This window comes from Phalacrocorax aristotelis, chromosome 13 (assembly GCF_949628215.1).
Source record: "Phalacrocorax aristotelis chromosome 13, bGulAri2.1, whole genome shotgun sequence".
Taxonomy (NCBI): domain Eukaryota; kingdom Metazoa; phylum Chordata; class Aves; order Suliformes; family Phalacrocoracidae; genus Phalacrocorax; species Phalacrocorax aristotelis.
This window is the reverse complement of record NC_134288.1, coordinates 1166827-1187564: the sequence shown is the minus strand read 5'-3', so window position 1 is coordinate 1187564 and position 20738 is coordinate 1166827. Positions and strand designations below refer to the sequence as shown.

Genomic DNA, 20738 nt, shown 5'->3' with positions numbered 1-20738 from the left:
AAACCGATTTATTCTTATGCCTACAACTTGAACTAAACAAGAGGTGCATTCATGAGAACATGAACCCACGAGCATTGCAAATCATACGATGAAGATTTGCATAACCTTTGCATTTTGTCAAGTTTTATTTCAGTTGTACTGTATGGTAGCAGTAGAGATGTTTCATCCATTTCATATTTTACAGTTCATCAAATCTAGTCACCTGAACTGTTAATTTTTTAGTACACTAGTAGCATGAGCACAGTACTTACCTGATCTTTGGAAAAAGCTTTGACATGAATGTTTTTGACAGTCTGAACTACACCATCATAAAACTTCACAGTGTATGTACCTAAAAATTGAAAATAAAGCGTAAGAGTTTAGAGATCAGAAGTTATTTAACAAAGCATCTGCTAACAGTTCCAATACTCTAGCTGCATATTTAGCTGTAGATAAAAGCTGCCTTATCTGTGTTGTTAGAAACTTCAACAGAAGAGGTATTATCACAGGCCAGGTAAGGGAGAAAAAGTGAAGCTACCAAAAATAATTATGGTAAGCATAAAGGTGCATGTCTAAGCTTAGAATTGCTCCTTAGATATACTCTCCTCACAAAACCCCAAAATATTTTTGGTGTGTCATGGTTTTAGCTGGGATAGAGTTAATTTTCTTCACTGCAGCTGGCCTAGTGCTGTGCTTTGGACTTAGTATGAGAATAATGTTGACAACGCACAGATGTTTTGGCTGTTGTTGGGCAGTGCTTGTACTAGTCAAGGGCTTTTCCAGCTTCCCATGCGCTGCCGGGTGCACAAGCAGCTGGGAGGGGAGGGGGCACAGCTAAGAGAGCAGATTCCCACTGGCCAGAGGGATATTCCAGATCATGTAGTGTCGTGCCCAGGATGTTAACTGGGAGGAGCTGGCTGGAACAGGGAGGGAAGTGGCTATCGCGGCTCAGGGACGGGCAGTGTCGGTCGGTGGGTGGTGAGCGGTTGTGTCGTTTGTGTTTCTGCCTTTTTTTCCCCTTTCCTTTATTGTATTATCATTATTTTTATTATTATCATAATCGTTATTATAATTATTTTATTGTAATTATTAAACTGTTGTTATCTCAATCCACAAGGTTTGGGTTTTTTTTGTTATTCCACTCTTCCGATTCTCTCCCCCGTCCCACAGGCATGGGGGGAGTGAGCGAGCAGCTGCGTGGTGTTTAGCTGCCGACTGAGGCTGAACCACGACATGGTGGAATACTCCAACAGATAATCACACAGACTTTTTCCTCCTTGATCTTAAAACATATGGTCAATCTAAAGAAAGCACAGCACAAAACAAGTCCTTCATGGTTACTTACTGGTATTCAAAAAGGAAAGCCTGACTGTGCTTCCCCCACACTCATTTGTAAAAGGATTTTGCAGCTCTGACACTAGTGTTACTGCAGTTACATGCATCTCTTGACAAAAAACTTCAACTTTTCACAAACATACACTTAAAGCAATTACTGACTGGATATCCCAGCAGAAAGTTCTTTTATCTCATAAGGATAAGATGTTAGGTTAAATGTGTTGATGGCTGACGAACACACGTAATAGAAAACAACTGAAAATTTTCTTTTCAATCTGCTGTACTCTCTCTCCACCCAAGCAAAAATGTTAGAATACAGTTAGAAATGGATTACTAACAAGCAGGACAAAACCAAAAGTAACTCCTTACCATCTTTGTTAACAGAAATAACTTTGGCTGGATAGAAGCGACAGTCAGACCAGCATGCCAACACCTGATCATTTATATGAAAACCCTGCAAGACAGTAGTTAAATGTGTTAAATGAGAATTACTGAGACTTACAACTTCATTAAACCATGAAAATTTTTAGTTTTCCAATACTTAAAATAAATCATAAAACTTATACAGCAGGCAACACAGCAACAGTGAAGCATTTTAATGGTCATAATTCATAGAACTACACGTTGAATTGTTACATACTCAAATAGCCTCTATTTTCTGCTTACCGCACAACCTTCTTCCTCCTGTAATCCTTCTTTCCTTAACTGTATCTTCTCTAAGGGACGCAAATAAGGACTGTCCCAACAAAACCATTCATCATATCTGTGGTTCCAGCGTTTGAAATGGATTAGTACTTTTCCTTCTTCAAAATCAATTTCTTCAATGTGAGCTGGATACCTGGTCAAAAGGTAGATTAAAGTATTCCAATCAACAATAAGGTAAGAGTCTGAAACACTTAACTACAGTACCAAACATAACACAAATGGGACCTTCTGCATGATCAAAAGCAAAATATCTGAAGATCTGCTTGATCAGGTGTGATGGGGAGCAGTTACTACACCTAACAACCTTTAGTTTCTAGAATCTTAATATTATTTGATGTATCACTTGTATAAACAATACATATGCTACAAAATGAGGAAGAGCTCAGCACAGTGCTGTTTAGTTTTGGAATTTGTAAAGGCAAGCATTGGCTGCAGGAAAAGGAGACAACTAAGGAGATCAAGAAGTCAGAAAAACCTTTCCTACACCTAGAAACTTCACATATACACAAAAATTATAGCATCGGCTCCCCCTTATCAAGAATAACACCTGGAGGTCAACACATTCACTTCTCTCAGAGTTATTCATCAACAGGCATCATGAACCATGTTCCCAGTGTAACAGCAAAAGTCTATCAGATCTCAAAGTTAAGTTTCATCTGCAAAATCCTGGGACTTTTAAACAGAAATCTCTCAGGTACAGGTATCTGAGAACAGTCAAATCCAGTTGTTTCTAATCAGGAAGATCTTATAAATTATGCATTTCTTTAATTGCACTGGTAATTTGTAACTTCAGCAAGTATTTCAGAATCATAGCGTATTTCACTATCCCAGCTGAAGATAACAACCGAAGTATTGATGTTTTTTCCCCCACACGATAACAGTGCCAGGAGAAAATCTTCACTTGCTGGTGTTTTCAGTCATTTGTGGAAGAAAAGCAAGGCTCCACTGAATTATTGAACAAAGGGCTGAAGAAAAAAAACACCAAAAAAACACCACCAACCCAAATCCACAAGTATTCTTTACCTGATAAATCACGCTTAAAGATAGAACAAGGGGTAGGAAATGGCATCTCGAAAGTATCAAGCCTGATGCTAAAAATAAAACCCAGACATGTCAGAATTAAGACTTAAATGCAACAGAGAGTACCATTCTACAATACTACACAGATTAAAAGCTACCTACAATGGAAATTCTTCAGCAGATCTGCAACACGTCCAGTCATGACTTATTCAAAAAGAGCTACAAATAGGCCACGTAGAGCCTTACACTGCAACCACAGACTAAGGCCCTGCCTAACACTCAGTGCCACATGCCTCAAGCCATGCCATTAGCTTATCCCAATATACTGTCAAAACACATGCACCAAAGGCTGTGGAGGAGAGGAAGACAAACGGGAGATACTTATGGCATGGACATCTCTATCTGGTTACCAGCTTCCTAGGAAGGAAGTAACTTCCTTCATGTGACAGTCAACATATTTCATATTTAGGTAACCCCAAGCACTGCCCTGCACAGGCTCATGAGGGGGGAATATTCAGTCTTTCCACATGTAACAATATAGTTTAATAAAAACATAGTTTATTCTTAGATATCTCAGCAACTGCCTGTCACTAAGTATGGGTAACGACAAAAATCAGTGTCCAGCTTCCTGCAACGCGCTGCAGAAACGGGGGTAGGAATTCCCAGGTTCTCTCAACAAGAGACTAGCCAGAAGGTTGCTTTTGCCATCAGGACTGCAATGGGCCTAGGGTCTGTCCTGATTCCCAAAGATCAAGAGGGAAGTTGTTAAAAATGACAGAGTACTGGCTCAACATTAAGCTAATGATCCAGTCCATGCAAATAACCAACTGTGGTAAACACAATCAATCCACTAATATTCTCCCTCTGGTGAAAGGAAAGCCAAAGCAACAAGAGCCAACTACCTCTATGATGCGAGACCATTCCCTGCTGCAGACCCAGTGAAAGGAGGAACCCTCTCCATCAGAACCACCATCAACCCAGAACCATGCAACAGTCATCTGCACATATCCCACCTCACCTTCTAAAGACTCCCTGATGGGGTGGGGAGGGAAATGCTGATTTATCATCAAAACCAGCAAAAACATACCTGACAATGAGACCAAATCTCAGTCTGGTTGAGAGCCAGCGTGGCTGAACTGGAGCTTTCAGTCAGCTCCTGGATAACATACTGCAAAGCATGAACAAATCACCTTTTTCTGAAGCAACCAACATCAGCACATGTAAGTTCAGTGCTCTTGACTGCAATAGTAAACCTAGCAGAAGCCGTGCTAGATCTATCCACAAGCTTTGACAGCCCCCTCCGTGATACCACCTTCCTTTCAGATGCAAAACACAGCACTGGCAACTTCAAAAGGTTCACAGGTTCTCAACAGCTCTGAGCACCACACATGGACAGTGCAAGCTTCCTTTCTCCAACATTTGTCCCCTAGCCTTCAAAGTGTTGATCAAGCATGCCACAAGTCCTCACAGATCTACACAGAAGAGTAGTAGTACAGTATATCCATAAACATGCACCAAAAAGCCTGTGAACATGCTATGGGGTAGAGGTAACTTCAATGAAATTCACACTTGTTGATCAAGAAAACATACTACAGGAGGATACACAAAGTGAAAGGCCAATAGCAGAAGCCTGGCTAAGGCCTGAAAAAGAAAGAACTGCCTTGTGTCCCAGGACAGTCCAACATATCCTCCCCCAAACCACAAAGGAAGCATTTAGCTGACTCCACAGGTCAGCAAGACAGCTAACTGATCCTGTAGAAAAAATCCCCAACTGGTACTGATTTGAGTATTTATTAACACACTGCAAAAAACAAGCTGAAATCAGAAACAACTTCTTGCAAAATATTGGGAGGCCAAAACAAGTAGCTTTCCAGCTCAATTCAAAAAAAATGATGAGCTTGTACCTTTCAAAGCTTTATGTGCTGGCTAAACAGTAAGGGAAAAGCTCTAAGATGCCCAAACTGCTGGCTTTAGTTTTGGTGAGAATCCAGGTGACAATCAGAAGTTCAAACAGCATAATTCTCAATAGACAGAGGTTAACAGTGACTGGCAACTTCACACGACTGCTGTCACAGCACAGCAAACTATGAAAATGGGTTTAATGTAGACACAAGTGTAAAACCATCCTCTTCTGCAAAGAGGTGAAAATCTGGAAATTCAGAGTCAGCGTGCTGACTGGAAGAGTTCCTATCTCTCAGTCCTGCACTAGTTTGTCTCCCTTCTCCTTTCCTATATACCAAAATTAAATTGCTGTAAACCCCCTCTCTCTCAGAACTAAGAAGGGACAAGCTTACTGCAGTCAAAGCAATGGTAAGAGGAAAGAAGCATCTAGAAAAACCAGTACCATGATGGACAACAGCTGTGGGGCTTCATCTTTTCAGTACTGAAACAGTTCTGACAGCATGAGCCATTAACCTCATGGGACCAACAATCTCTACCTTAACAGGGTAGCACAACACACTAATAATACTATTCTTGTTCTCAACACTCAAGAGCCTCAACCAGAATCAAAAGTTTATTCAAATCCATTTTATTTGCAGAACAGACAGAAAAACTCAAAAGAGTTTGCCTACTGCAAGCATCCAGTGCAGAGTCATCCTCTTTTCTATGAGAGAGGATGTCTGCAGCTAGCCAGCACTGAAGAGTTTAAATGATCCAATGCAAAGAGTTTGAAGAACAATTCATCTGGGACAGTACAGCTAGCCTCTTTCAATCTCTCCATTTAGGACTGCGCTACTGGATCAGTCCCACTACTCCATCCTCTGAACTCCAGCACTGTGCACCAAGACATCTTTCAGCGTGCAGGGAGGCACTGCCAGAGCTCTCTGCCCCAACAGACACTGTGACGAGCCTTTCATGACAGCTTTGATGCATCAGCCAAGTCCCAAGAACTAAACCAAGTACCAAAAGTACTCACTGCACTCCCTGAAGTTCAAGGCTAGGAGGTGACAGGCAACTGCACCAGGAATTGAAGTGCATTTCCAATACATTATGATTCCAGATACAGAGAAACCTTCGGTAAGAGTTCTAAAGAGGCAAAATTCACTTTGCACTTTGGCAAGGAGCAGGCTCTGCAATGACTACTCTGCTAGCATACGCAATTTTCTTTCCCCTTCAGTAGGGCTAGCATCACATCCAAACACCCTCAAAGTCTTGAGCCAGCATTTCAGGGTACAAACCACTGCCATGAAAGGCAGGTAAATGGGGCTCTGAGATTAGATACTTCCCAAAGCACCACTGCCATTTGAGAAGTAATACTGGCTCATGGTGTGTTTGGTAGCGAGCACAGAAATCAAAGCCAGCCCTCCGATCAAACAAAGAGGCTTCCCTCTGTGTTTAAGTGCCAACATAGCAACAAAGGTACACAAAAAAGCCTGGACCTCTGAAGGTCTAGCGCTGGGAAAGCAAGTATCAGCAAACAGGAAGTTCTGTATCTGTATAAAAGGAGTGCATCGCAATCACACCATAGAGTGGTCCTGTTCACACAGCAGTAGGTGGAAGTAGCAGGGGAAAAAAGGCATCTGCTGTCCTCTACAAATCCACACCCAGGGAGGCATCTCATCCTGTCACCACTGACACTGCTAAGAAAACACAAGCCCCCAGCTCTAACAAATTTTGGTTCAAACCCTGAAAACAGAAATACATGTACATCACCAGTCAGGGAAACAGACTTTCTGACCCAGGTTTCAAAAGCTTAGGAAGCAAAAGAAAACTTGAGAGTTAATAACTGAGTTATGAGACCAAAGAGTTGCAAAACAGTGGGCGTAGGACAGGTCATTTAAGATCAAGTGTTTTTAAAAACCAAACAATGTGGCTTAGTTTGGACATGCAGCATACCCAAAATTTAAATTTAAGCCAAGGGATACATGGAAAGTATAGCAGGTGTTGAATTTCCAAAAAAAAGTTTTCCCATGTAGGAGCTGTGTACTCCCATACTTTGAGACAGTGTCCTTCTCCAAACAGGGACACAAGTTATTAGTCTTGCTCAAAACACAGTCTATACTAAACTGCATCTTTAATAAGCCTACATTACAGACAGGCTAAGAAATCTCGTTTTTGTAGGTGTGACTGTTTTCTTGCTGTATAAACAAAGCTCAAGAATGCAAGAGATGCATGCAGATTTAGATCAGAGTCCTACCTATACAACTCTTGGTTACACAGGAAAGCCAATATAATAAGCAAGTATGATTTAATGTTCGTACTTCATGTTCTTTCTATAAAGATTTACGTTTACTCATTTTCACAATTCCAATCCCCTTGTACCGGGAAAGTAGAGGAATACTCTGTACGCAACCAAAATGTTTTTGAACAAGCCCCCTGTGTCTAAGGCAGCGCTCTATCCTTCTGGGTCATCCAGATGGTTTTCAACACTGACTTCTGCACGCTTAACCTGCCGGCAGGTTCCAGAGCCTAAAGTACAATCATGTCTAACTCACACAGACTTAAATAAGAGTCAGCTATAGCTGACTTCAGGAGAGAGGATATCTTAAGGAACTAAAACCCAATTAATTCCTGTATTTAAGAAGCCTTTATCCCCAGCAGTTTTCATTGTATGCCTCATTCACTGAGCACTATTAAATACTAATTTTTGAGCTGATTTCCTACAATGAACAGAGTTAGAAGGCTCAAAGTTAGCCCAAGGAACTTCTAGGCCCTTTATCCCCCTTCCTACTGCAGTGGTAAGTCAAGAAAGTGTTCTTCCTCACAGCTGAAGCCTGCAAGACAGGCTCCAGAGCAGACTTCTCACTGTGGAATGCGTTTCCCCACCCAAGTCTTAATTCTAAAGCTAACCACCCCACAGGAGCACAGGCTGTAACAATTTCAGACTTCAAAGCCTACGAATTCACAACAGCAATGGGGAAAGGAAGTAGCAAGGAACTACCTTGGGTATTCTGTACTGCAAAGGATTTATCTCTTCATAACATCTGCTCTGCAATCTGTGTATAGCACAGAATTTAAAATGTGAATTCAGGAGTACCAGAGTCTGAAGTCCCACTAGATTTATGCATAGTCCTACTTCCTAGACACAGATAGCACCAGTACACTTCTCTTTAAGGGCCAACACAACTTATCAGCATCTATCGCCCATTTCAACCACTGGTATACAAGCTTTTATAAATTAACTACTTTCCTACAAACCAATGACTGGACTCTAAATGTTGTACCAATACAAAATGTTAAGATATTAAAGACTTAGAGTTAATATAATATGAATGGTTTTAAAAAAATACCAGTTTTTTAATCTGTCACGGGCTTCCAACTGGGCTCCCACCTCAAAGTTGATCCCTCTTCTATTCGGAGGATGTTTTGTCATTTTGTAATATCAACACTGCTGATTTTATTCCCCTGAAAAATGCAATTAAATATCAATCACTAATCAAGACATACACAAAATAAGCTTATGCACCATAATCCCCAAAAGCTAGATGTTAAGGGACCTCTGTATTTTTTTGTTGCAGAAAGTAAAGGGGACAATTATCTCTTAAACAAGGGTTCCCAAGTGACAGTGTGCAGAATCATTCCAAAAATGTGTTCAAAGTGGTAGCTACTGGACCATGAAAGATCCAAGCTCAACCTCTGCCCATCGGTCCAAGTTCCAGGACAATTAAGAACTCTGCAACCCAATGTTTATTCACAACAGAGATACAAGTTTCGTGATATTCTCTCCCCCCTCCCGGTTTTGATGAAAACAAGGAATCCAGTAAACGGGAATCAGGCAAACCCAAACACAATAACAATCTTTCAACAGCTACCATGTTCATGAAACACACTAGAACACTATGTCACCTCATCACTACAAATGCAATGGAGTTCAAAGACGTTAGAAATACATAGCTTCTTTAACCAATTTTAGAAGACTGACTATACTGCTTGCATATCTGCATTGCTTTCTACCTACCCACTTCACCATTTTAACAGTTTTCATTATGACACCTTTCCAACAGATAATATAAAGGTTTAAGGAATCTTGCCAAAATAGTTTCTCTCAAGGTACATTTAGTGGAAAGCCTCATCAGGAGCTATTTTTCCCAAATTTTTGTCAGTCATTTCCCACAATTATAAGATGCAAATTATGATCCATTTGTGTAGTCTTCAAGGTTACAGCATCCAAAAATGTAAGTTTTATTCAATACTGTCCTCCTTACAGTAAGGCTATATCTTGAAGATTCAATTAAAGATGTATAAAATGGATGCGAGTTTTAATTAAAAATCTTTCTAGTCTCAAACTACAAGAATAATGAGACATGCACCGGCAACAGAAATAAGCAGCAGCATTTTGGTTCACACAATGCATGAACAGCAATGATTCCAACTGAGCTGCATCTGTAAAAGGATTAATACTATTTTATGAAGAACTATGTTGAAGTGTGGTTCAGAAATCAAAGACCTTTAGGAAAATCATAAAGCTTCTATTGCAGGGAAAAGCTACTCCATCAACACACTTTTTAAACCAGGCCATGTACCAAGGGCTGGCCATGGAGGCACCCCCACCACCTCGAGTATCATAACCACACTGCAAAGAAACTTCTCTACCAGAAGATGATATGCTGTCTCTTCCTCTAGAGCACTGCTTTTAGACTTATCTTCAGGACTGTTAAAGCAGCCTGCAATGGTATGGGAAAAAAAAACACCACAACAAAACACCGCTATTGTCTGTAAGCTCAATTCATAACACAGTGATTCACACCAAAAGAAAAAATATTTTAGCCACCTAGGCACTGAAAAACATTGCAAGTTTTCTAGAGTATCTGATAAACTGTGAGTTCACCCACGATGGACCTGAATCAGTCCAGGAATGGCTGTATTCTAATAGGGTCAGAGGTTGAGGCAGGGGGGATTTACCTACCACCTCCATAAGTTTTAATTGGGAAAGTGAGGGGGAAGAAAATCAAGGAAAAGTTAAGGCGGTTGGAGTTTTACATTCTGATGAAAAACAGACAATAATAATTAAAAACAAAAAAAAACCCACACCACCACTGGAAATCCAAGAAGGAAGTGCAAAGCTACATTTTCTTCTTTAAACAGTTTATCCACCCACATCTCAAACATCCACTATTTTCTCTGCAGATTTATGTCATTAAAATACCACATTCTCACACTAGTAATAGAATTCCATGCCTCCAAATGTGGAGCAGACACACATTTTGCTGAACACTTGTAGGAGAAATTACAGCTGCAGTGACTCTTGTCCTTGAAAACTTATTTTTCCTTTTCATTGAGTAGGGAGACACATGCTCCTAAAAGTACTGGAAATACATTACTGAAGCTCTCTGCAGTGGTCCCCTTCAGTAATAGCTGCAGTCTTAAAGAACGGGAGTCATTTCAGCTCACCTACATGAGGCTGGAAGAGGAACACGCACATCTCCTGACTTCAGTAACAAGGTCTCATACAACAGGACTTCTATAAACAAACATCAATATTGGTGAGGAAGGCCTTACTGTAATTTCAGCCAAATATTTAAATATCCTACAAGTATCACAGCTAAAGGGAAATCTGAAAAAAACAGTAGAAGCCTTTTAACCATACTTACAGAGGCTGCAGATACTGTGAAAAATCTAAACTCTGTCCACTCTACAGCTAGAGCCAGCTGAACACCAGCATTTGTCAGAGCACACAAGTACTGCAGCTCACCAACTTAGGCAGGCTTGTTACAATGCAGCTGCTCAGAAAGTTGAAAGAGAGGAGAAACTGTATGGGCAGAAAAAACTCATATCACTGTCCTCTCCGGCAAAGTATTCCTCCTTCTCCCCTCCCAAATTACAAAACTTGGGCTGCTTTGGTTTCTCTCTCACATCACGCAACTGGATTTAACTTGATCCAGCAGCCCCCATACTCAGAACACCTTGCAAAGCAGGCCATCTTTTTCATTTGCAGCTAATTTCAGGAACAGCTTCCTCAAGCAGATACGTACTTGGTAGAACATTACACTAGATAAATTACTCAGAAGATCTCAACAATTTCACCCTGAAACATACAGCCCTAGAGCAACACTGAAACCATACGATATGACCTTCACCGGGAGCCATCACATCACTCTTCACAAACGGCCAACAGACAACACCAAAGCCCATCCACATTCCACCAGCATGACCTTGACCATGTGGAGAACTCTGTTTCTCAGAAAGAAAGCCCTGAACACAGAGGCTTGCATCTGCTTTAAGATTTTATGTTTCAGCCTCTGTCCTCTCCTGCAAGCACTTCTTAAAAACCTTGAACTACATCAAAACAGATTGTTAGCAAACAACCCTGAACTAATCATACACTGTCATAGCTATGACTTGGAAATAACACTTCACCAGAGCATCTCTTCTAAAATTTTCTTCAGCAGATAATGCATTTGTACTAACTTGGTAACTAACTGAGACACAAGCAGGCTTTTCACTTTGGTAACTCTGGGAATGTGTTTTTCTCAAGTGCTCAAGAATGAAATTAACATTTACAACAATATATACAAATACATATTAACAAAAATACAAGCCACGATTGAAACAAGGGGTAGTTAATAGGCCTACCCCAAAGCTGTACAGCTTTTCTCCAAAACTTCCTATTCCACTATGAGGATTAGACCTGTCTCAGGAACTCCAGGATTTAGACAAGTCACTACTTCCGAAAGAATATATTTCTAAGTCTACATCACTGAAAGTACATACTTCTGTTTGAAAGGGAGAGCCTTTTCTTCCCCATAAAAATCACCACAAGGTAATCTAGCTTTTAAAGACTATTCCATTATTCAAATATTTACAGGAAGGCACATTTATATCAGGGCAATGCAGAGAATATTACGCTTACATTAACACTGATCCCTTCAGGGGTCATGATTTTTGTCTTTTAAAACAAGCTTTCTGCTCTGCTAACAGTGCAGGTCCTGTATACCCACACCTGTAGTCTTTTCTATTCTGTTCAGTTTCAAGCTCTGTCAGTGCTGAGCCCCAAACCTGGCACACCACTAAGTTCCAACAGAAGAGGGTTCCTCTGGAAACTGGAGAAATCTGTTGTATCATCATATAAGAGCAAAATCAAGCAGTTACGGCAAACGTTCCAAACAGCCTCTATTGTTTTCTCTTTGGAAACTGCAGAATCACTGCAGCCTTTTTCAAAACCTAACATACCTTTGCAAACACTGTTTTCCAAATCACTAAGTATGATTAAACCATTCCCTACATACTATCACACCCAAACCCCTGCCTTTAAATCAGTCCCACTTCCAAACTTAGTACTGTCTCAATTCAGTACTTCATAAGCAGCTCAGAAGGCAGGCAATTCACTCCCACAATCCAGTCTCTTATCTCCTTCATTCTTTAGTGTATCTGTGCCAAACCCAGGGACTTCTGCCCCCCCAGTCAGAGCACAATAGAGGAAAAAAGAGGAACTCCAAGAAAAAACATAGTTCTCTGGCTTGATAAAGAGGCACTGTAAATTTGACAGTTTGAATAAATATATTTTTTCAGTACAAAGTAGTATTAAAGTTTTTTTTTCTGGGTAAGCTTGCTGTCCAATTCCTATGAGGCATTCTACCTCACTGGTGGCTCTGTAGGACTACATGGTAGGCAGGACAGGTAGTGGGTTAACAAAAATCACTGGCAAAACCAACCAGCAGGAGATTGTCCTGCATTCACTGGAGATGCAGCACAGATGTAACTGAACTGGGATACTGAAGGTAGCCCCAAGATCTGAAATGCAGCTCCTACACAAGCGGCAAGACATAAGCATGTTTTGTTTCCTTCATGTATAGCAGCATAAGCAGTTTCTATACCAAAGCAGCTTTACAGTCAATTCTACAAAGCCTAAGCTGACTTTGCCATTCACCCCAGCACCAGTGTTCCAAAACTGCCAGCATAGCTACGTGCCCATTCTGAAACTGTCAAAGACTAAGTTCAATGACATTTTGCACATAAGGATTTTATTGCTCTGCAATAGTTTTGACCTTATACTATCTGCATACATGATACAAAGCCTTGTATATTCATCAGTGGTAAAACGATGAAAGCCTCATCCAGTCCACCCCCTACAATATGCATGCCCCCATCAGGAATGATAATCCAGAGAAGTCCAGTCTCCCCAACAACTGGAAGACCCTGCAATTGGATGACCACAGCCATGCTGTGCTGAAGCCACATGCCTGCAGATGAGAAAAGGTAATGGCTGTATCAGACTGCAAAACAGTATTTACAGACACCATTTGTATTATACAATCCCAATAGCATCTTATGGAGACTAAGTACAAGTCTCACAAATGCTTAAATACCACTTTTAAAGTTGTTTTGGTGCTGACTTGGGGAGCTGATTAAGAGAGACTCTTTTTTTGCCTGCAGACAAAAAAGTCTGCCTACCAAGTTTTGCCTACAGCTACCATGAAATATGTCTCACTGTATTTTACCCTACACATAAAAACAGAAATAAACCTCCACATGTGTTAAAGTACTAAACCAGAAACAGCTTCTGTACTAGCTATTCATCTATGCTCCTGCCTCCTGTTTTGTTTATGCATATAATTTCATAGCAAGATGAGTAAGTTTTAGGACACAAAGTTTCAGATTATCTCCTTGGCTCTGGTATTTCAAAATACAATGCCTCAGATCTTCAGTCAAGTTGTTTGGTTTGTTTGGGGCTTTGTTTTGGGTTGTTTTGGGTTTTTTTTAATGCAACAGGAACATAAACAGCAAAGATTCAAAGTGGACATGAAGACCACTAGACATTTCAAGAAATTGCAAGGAACAGCATCACCTCTCTTCTTCTATCCAAAAGACATTTCAAACAAGACATTGGACTACACACAGTTCTCAGTTGCACCATGTAGGATCCTCAGCTAGATCTTAACCAGCACTCAGTTCTTGCTTTAAAAGTTTCCCAGATTCAATCAACACCTACAGAGGCAAACTCTGACTGAGCAGTAACACTGAAATTGGATCCTGAACTGACACCTACAGTTTCTGTAACAAGAATACTATATGGCTAATTCCTCAACACTGAACCATTCCCTCAAAGCGTAAGGCTTAGTATTTTATTTCAGGCTCCTATTTTTCCTCTAGTTTATACAAGTAAGCTAAAAAAACTGACAGCAGTAAAAACCTACGTTTGCTCCCCCTTTCAGGCAGAAACCAAGACTTACTCAAAGTACTCAATGACAAAAGTGAAAAGGTGTCAGCAAACGTAAGTTACCCTCCCCAGATCAAGATCCTCACACTCTCCCTAAGACTACAGGACGTCAAAAATGTCATTTTCATCCTCTCAAAAACATCCCATGTAACTGTGCTATCAATTCAAATCAGTGGTGAGACTGGGACAGGCCAACATGGAAGCAGAAGTTATGAACATGGGCAATTCAACAGAACAGAAAAAATACTTTTCTATAATAAAATCTATTTGAATTACCAAGTGCAATTAAAGAAATCAATACTCATTACTGAAAAGAATTATTTTCAATCATTTCTGGATGAAATGTTTGGTTTCCCCTCTTTTTACCTTCAGTGTGTTACAGGAAAAAGACAAACACTTCTAAACACTGAACAAGAAAAAAGATTTGGGAATAGGGGTTTAAGTCACATGAAATAAAGCAAGTTCTTCCTAAGTAAAATAACATTCACAAAAATATACTTTATATGGAACTGCCATTTTTTCCTCCAACTGAAAATGTACAGTCTTTGTTTTAAGAATATAAGGATTTAATTTAGAGAAATATTATCCACAATGCCTCTGCAAGAATTAAGAAAAACCTGAATTTTTAAGCAAAACTTCAAAATCTTAAAAAGCTAAAATTAACAAAACCAAGGATCCATGCTTATACTCACCAAGAAGAAACTTGTTGCTTATATGGCTGCAAACATTCCAAACACTGTTGTACAACTATAGGGAAGCAAAAACATGTCATGTGAATTCTGAGACTGAGAGTAGTTTAGAGTTCAAAAAAGTATTTTCTCTACAGTGAACAATATACCGATCATACAACACCTCTAGAACATCTATTTAATCTGAAAATATTTCAATACAGGGAGTCAGCAGGCTGTTGTGATCCAAATTAAGAGAGAAACTTGGAGATGCTTACAGACAATCCCCCTGCATATCCACATAAAACTTCTCCATAATTTATCCTTTCTCAAACAGAAGCCACTTTATCATTACTCGTATTTTGGTGCACTAGATGTTTCAGAATAACCCCATTAACTAAGCAAGTGGACAGTGTAACTACCAAACCTTGTATAAGCAAGTAACTCAAAATCCAAGATACTACCGACAGACTATTTAAGGATCACTGGCATGTTAAATCTACCCTATGGGCCAAGTTGCACTTAAAGGAAATTACAGCCTACAGTCAGTTTTATCTTGTACTTTGAGAATGTATGATTCTAGGTGAAATGACAGGCTAAAGATCCAGCACAGATGATAATGAGTTTCACCACCTCCTCCAATGGATTGCTAAACATGAAAACAAGAGTTCCTATTGTTGGGTGTCCCTGACCTTGATCTCTTTTGCCTTTTTTCCCCTCTTTCTCTGTTATTCCAAATTGCCGAAATTCTTAACTGCTCTCCGCACTTCATCTAACGCATCTACTGCTATTTGGCAGATAAGACTTTTAAGGAAATGTATCCGAAACATTCAAAGATACTTAATGCAATCAATCCGCCCCAAATCTAACACCCTCTTTTCCTCCCAGGAGTTTAATGAGAACCACTATGGGGAAGCCCCGACAAATATTACTGCATCAATTATACATCTATCGCCCAAACAGTCTTTAACTCTGAGGACAGGAGCTAAAAAAAGAGAAAGCTTCAATTCTGACAAACCAAGTATGAGAAGCAATCCATAAACAAAACCAAAACTGCCAAATCTGAGTCAGGCATTTTGACCCTTTGAGTATTCTAGATTTGGAAGTACATCAAAATTCTTTTGCAAAACAATTACAGCAGACTGGGATTTGCCCAGCTGAAGTCATCATTTTCTGATGTAACATACAATTCCTACTCATACCGGTGGATTGCTGAGGCAATAGCATGGTGGTTAACAACTTTAACAGGTCATCTTTCAGTACAGGTTATTTTAAAAAAAAAAAAAAAAACCCAACCAAAACCCTAGGTGAGACACAAGCCTTCAACATGCTCAAACTACAAATATACTCTTATTTAACAAGCATGGCTTTTCATGATATATCATGATAAGATTGATGCTTTCCAAATATTTAAAAATATCTTTTAAACTATTCAGAGAGACAGAAAAAAAAAAACCTTCTTGCATTTAGAAATAATTCTAACTGCCATGAAAAAAGCAGCCTAACAAATTAGGGGAAAAAAAATTACATTAAATACTTCTTTCATTGAAAAAGCTTCTAGCAGCTTAAGACTGGTTTTAGATCTTCTTAGTTAAGAAAGAAAAAATATCCTTCACACTGAATTTAAAGTTGCAAGTTAATATACCAGACAGCATGAATTCTCTCAAGGAAATTAAGAGTTCAAACGTTTAACAACTAAAAGACCGCTCAAGCAAGCTGCGCTGCTTTTTATGGAAGTGCAGTCTCCAAACCATGAGTTCACCATGCCAATTCATGCATGTCCAGCCATGCAAACGAGCCCGAGCCAAGATGACCAAACGTGGTCCTCTCCCGTCAAAGACATCCTCAGTCGGATTAACTATGTTCATCACACAGCAGAGGGGTCTGAGTTTTGGTCATACAAGAAACAGACTAAGTTTCTCCAGAACAGTTTCTTCATCCACAAATCTGATTCATGTCAATACATGCAAGGCTTCTCTGGACTGCAGGAGGAATAGCAGAAACAAGCTACAGCCATTTGAATTTTCTGAAAAGCCTAATTTAGCCCACAGACTGGGCACCCCAGCACCCAGGAGAAATTCTCCTGTTTCTCTACCTGAACTGAAGCTGCCTAAAACCTCTTCGTCATGCTGAATGCACTGAGCATAACTGCCCTCAAAAACACATTTTTGCCCTGCCTAATGGGTACCTATGGGCTCACAGTGCCTTTCTCAATTAAAAATGAAATCAGGAAAAGAAAAAAGTAGACTGATTGTCACTGCCATTCTATACTCCCTCAGAAGCAAAACCAACAAAAACCCCACAGAACTCCTCGGACAGGCTTACCGACATATTAATATTAAATATTTGGTTTATGGTGGTGTTGCAGCAGCCTAACGTTGAACCTACTGAACAGCCCTGGACAAGGTGCTAACCATGGGAGCGTGGCCACGCGCAACAGATGAGGAAAGGAACCACATGCGGGCTCAAAAACTCATATGACAATGTAACAATTTTGAAAAGACAAAAGGTTTCTTCTTAAAAGAACATACCTTTAAGAGATGGCCAGGGTCCACAAACATGACTTCCATTTGCCTATGTATTGTTTGCTTGGTTACAACAGCTATGTTAGTGAGTCTAATACCATTTTGCACTCAATGCCAACGTTTTAAAGTCAGTACAAACATTTAAGTATTAGGTGGCTCTGAAGTATTACCACCTACAGCCCTTCTGAAAGGAATAACTTGGTATTCTAAAGAAGTTCACATCTAAGACAGAAATTTAGTACTTAAGGCTATATATTTGTCAGTAAGCTGACCAATTAATTCTCAGTTTTCACCAGATGTCTTGCCCCGGCTTTGTAGATGCTCTAGGTGTTCCAGCAGCACACTACACACTTCAAGCAGATAACTGAACCTAAGACTTTTCTTGTCAGTGAGCATCAACAGGTATTTTAGCTATCAGAAGAAAAGATAATGACCAAAATGGAAGGCACCAGTAAGAAAGCACAAAAAATATCTGGTAACAGTACCTGCAGCAGTAATGGAACTTGGACTTCTGATTCTTAGAAGTCGTCTACCTGTAAAAACATCCGTTAAAAAAAAAAAAAACTGAGAAACATTTTTCACAGATCATTTATAGCATCTGCAATATTGGCCACTGAAAATCCCATAGGGCACTATTTCCAACCAGTCAGTACATAGTGTTCTGACAATAAGACATCACAGTCTCAGTTTCATTATTCAGCCTGTTGACTGGACAGGACCAAGCCTACCACACTTGTTGATAAAGAGGAGGATATTTTCATGACAGTAAAATAAAGGGAAACCTTGCAAGTTACACTGCCATGAGCTGTGATGAAAAATTACATTGTCATTTAAGACAATACATTAAGCAGATACATTAATCTGCGTATGTGCCACACTGAAAGAAGGATGTGACTCCCCCATTTTATTACAAGAAGGGGAAAAAAGGGTGCAGTTCAAGGCTGCTTGTAGACTTTAACACAGCCTTTTAACACAGGCTACCTAGCTGAAGACACAGATGAAGACAGTTACATCTCTTTTTAACCAATTTCATAAGCTTACCTGAAAGGGAGATCTTAAAAATAACTAAGGCAGACTGCAGCTGGCCATAATGAAACTGAGGCTGGCCGAAAGTTCTCAAGCCCAGTAAGACCACACAAACTGTATGTACTTAGTCAACAAACTAACAAACCTCAAAAAAAAGTAATTATATTCCAATATGCATTATTTTCTGCCACACACATCTGCAGTCAGTCAGCATTATATACCCACACATGCACGATCACTTAAGTCTGGTGTTTGCATCCACAGAAAAGCCACCAATTCCAAAAGGTTTTTTTGAAATATACAGGCCCTGTAGCTATTGGCATTTTGACATCAAGGACAAACCGAGAACTCCATTTCTTACCTGAAGTCTTTTCCTACAGGAAGCACAAGAAGTCAAAATAAACCTGTAGGCAAGCAAGGAACAGAGTATGAAGATGATAAGGAATAAATTGAAGCAAAAAAGAAAGGAGTAGATTTGTTCAACTGTTAAACGAACTATTACAAGCGCTTCACAAGACTTCTCAATATGATGCACCATTAAGTCCAAAGTTTATGCAACTTTTTTTTTTTTAAGTTAAAGAAAAAAGAACAAACCAAAAACAAAACCACACTTCAACCACGCAATCAGGCAATCATCAAGAACGCAGTTTAATTACTGATGACAACTACTTACTTGTAGGGCTGAACAATCAATCCTCCCCCCCCACGTACATTGTTTAGCTCACAACACTGTGGCACAAGTGCTCACATCTGGGGGGGACAGTGCTGTATGGGCAGAAATGAGGAGACAAGTGGTAGGACAGCTTTCCAACACCAACAGTGTCAGCTCCTATCAAGGTCTGACAAATTACAGCCACAGGCAATACCTAAGTTCTAGATACGTAGTTATGAATAAAACATGCAATTACAGAGAATTTATTGACCCTTAATTAAATTAGGGATTGCACCCTACTTTCCTGACAAAAGGGGGAGAATTTAGGTCAATATCATCACCTAGGTTATCCAGTAACTACAAGAGCAAAAGAAAGGGCTTCAGACAACTTATCCAATTAAAGGTAAGAATTAATTACATGCTTCTTACGTTTCAGTCAAGGCAGCACTGTTATGAGCAATTACTATTTTAGCCTCCTTCCCAGCTTGACTTTAGTTAATTACTCTGGATTACAGGCAAACAGATTTTACTCTCGGAATGCTCAAGTAACATTTTATTTCCATTCAGGAGACATCAACAAAGTTATCAGCAAGAATGTAAACTGAACTCTTCCATGAACCAACTCAGGTCAAATAATGAGTATTCGTTTAAGCCACCTTCAATTCCAGAGCTATCAAAAAAGTCACACAAAAATTAAAGGGAGAATTGTACTATGAGTGATCTTCCTTGCAAGTCTTCTCACTTGGCTTTTTTTGGAAACCACTCCTGTGAAAGGATCCTTCCCCATTACAAAAAATTAAATGAGCCCAGATCAAAAGCATTTCTGTCACAGAGATGCTCAGCCTCAAGCTTCTGTACAGAGGTTACTTCAAATCATGAGCACTGTATTTAACGTTTGGCTTTATTCGCCTACTGCATACAATACCAAATTCTGTACACAAAAAGACAACATTTATTTCATCCAGCCGGAACTTATTAACATTCAAACACCTCTCCTGATCTATTTTCAAGCATTTAGGCTAGAAACAATTAACTAGGATCACAGAAACATCATTGGTACCAGGAAGATTTTTCAGTAAGTACAGGAGAACTAACTGTTCCCCAAAATTGTAATGACAACGTGCTTCAATGAACCAAGCTCTGCTGTGGCTACAACCCGCACATGCATGCCAAGCCAACTGGTACAATAATCCGTTCTGGTGGCAATAAGCCATACCTGAACCTAGGCCTGGCAGGAAAAAGAATCCAGTGCCTCCCAATTCCATCTACCAAACAGGTATGACACGGAGGAGCTCTCAGATTAGTGTAAGGATCCACCGTTATTTCTGTTCCTTAAAGACGTTTTGAAGGGACAGATGCAGCGGGAGGGAGATGTACTCCAGACTTCACAGGACAGAAAAAGCCCAGAAGCCTCCAGCTGACGGCACCGCCTATGGGAACCAGCCCCGATATGGCGATCACCGTGCGGGGCGGCACCGGCCCCACGCAGGGTTCCTCCCCGCTTCGTCCTCCGGCGCCGGGCGAGGAGCAGCCGCCGGCGCCCGGCGAAGCACCCCCGGGACAAGCCGCGCCGGCCCCGGCCGCTTCCTCCCGCGCCGGAGGGGCGAGGCACCGGGACCGCGCCGCCGCCAGGCCCGCAGCTCCCGCCGCTCCCCCGCAGTTCAGGGCCCGCCCGGCGCCGCTCCCGGCCTGCGCCACCCCCCGGCCACCGCCGTGCCGCCTCTGCCCGC

General features: G+C 40.5%; 1 protein-coding gene across 2 annotated transcripts in view; it reads right to left on the bottom strand.

Annotated features, from left to right (window-relative positions):
• PHF20 (PHD finger protein 20) overlaps positions 1-20738 on the bottom strand; it is a 77499-nt gene that overhangs the window by 56056 nt on the left and 705 nt on the right. For both annotated transcript variants that reach the window (XM_075109008.1, XM_075109009.1), the window contains exons 2-8: positions 18718-18760; positions 17816-17863; positions 14830-14884; positions 8271-8385; positions 1981-2152; positions 1684-1768; positions 252-331 (exon numbers count right to left, since the gene is read on the bottom strand). In XM_075109008.1, coding sequence (XP_074965109.1) covers positions 252-331; positions 1684-1768; positions 1981-2152; positions 8271-8353 — 420 coding nt within the window. In that variant the 5' untranslated portion in view covers positions 8354-8385; positions 14830-14884; positions 17816-17863; positions 18718-18760. The remainder of the gene's footprint in view (positions 1-251; positions 332-1683; positions 1769-1980; positions 2153-8270; positions 8386-14829; positions 14885-17815; positions 17864-18717; positions 18761-20738) is intronic.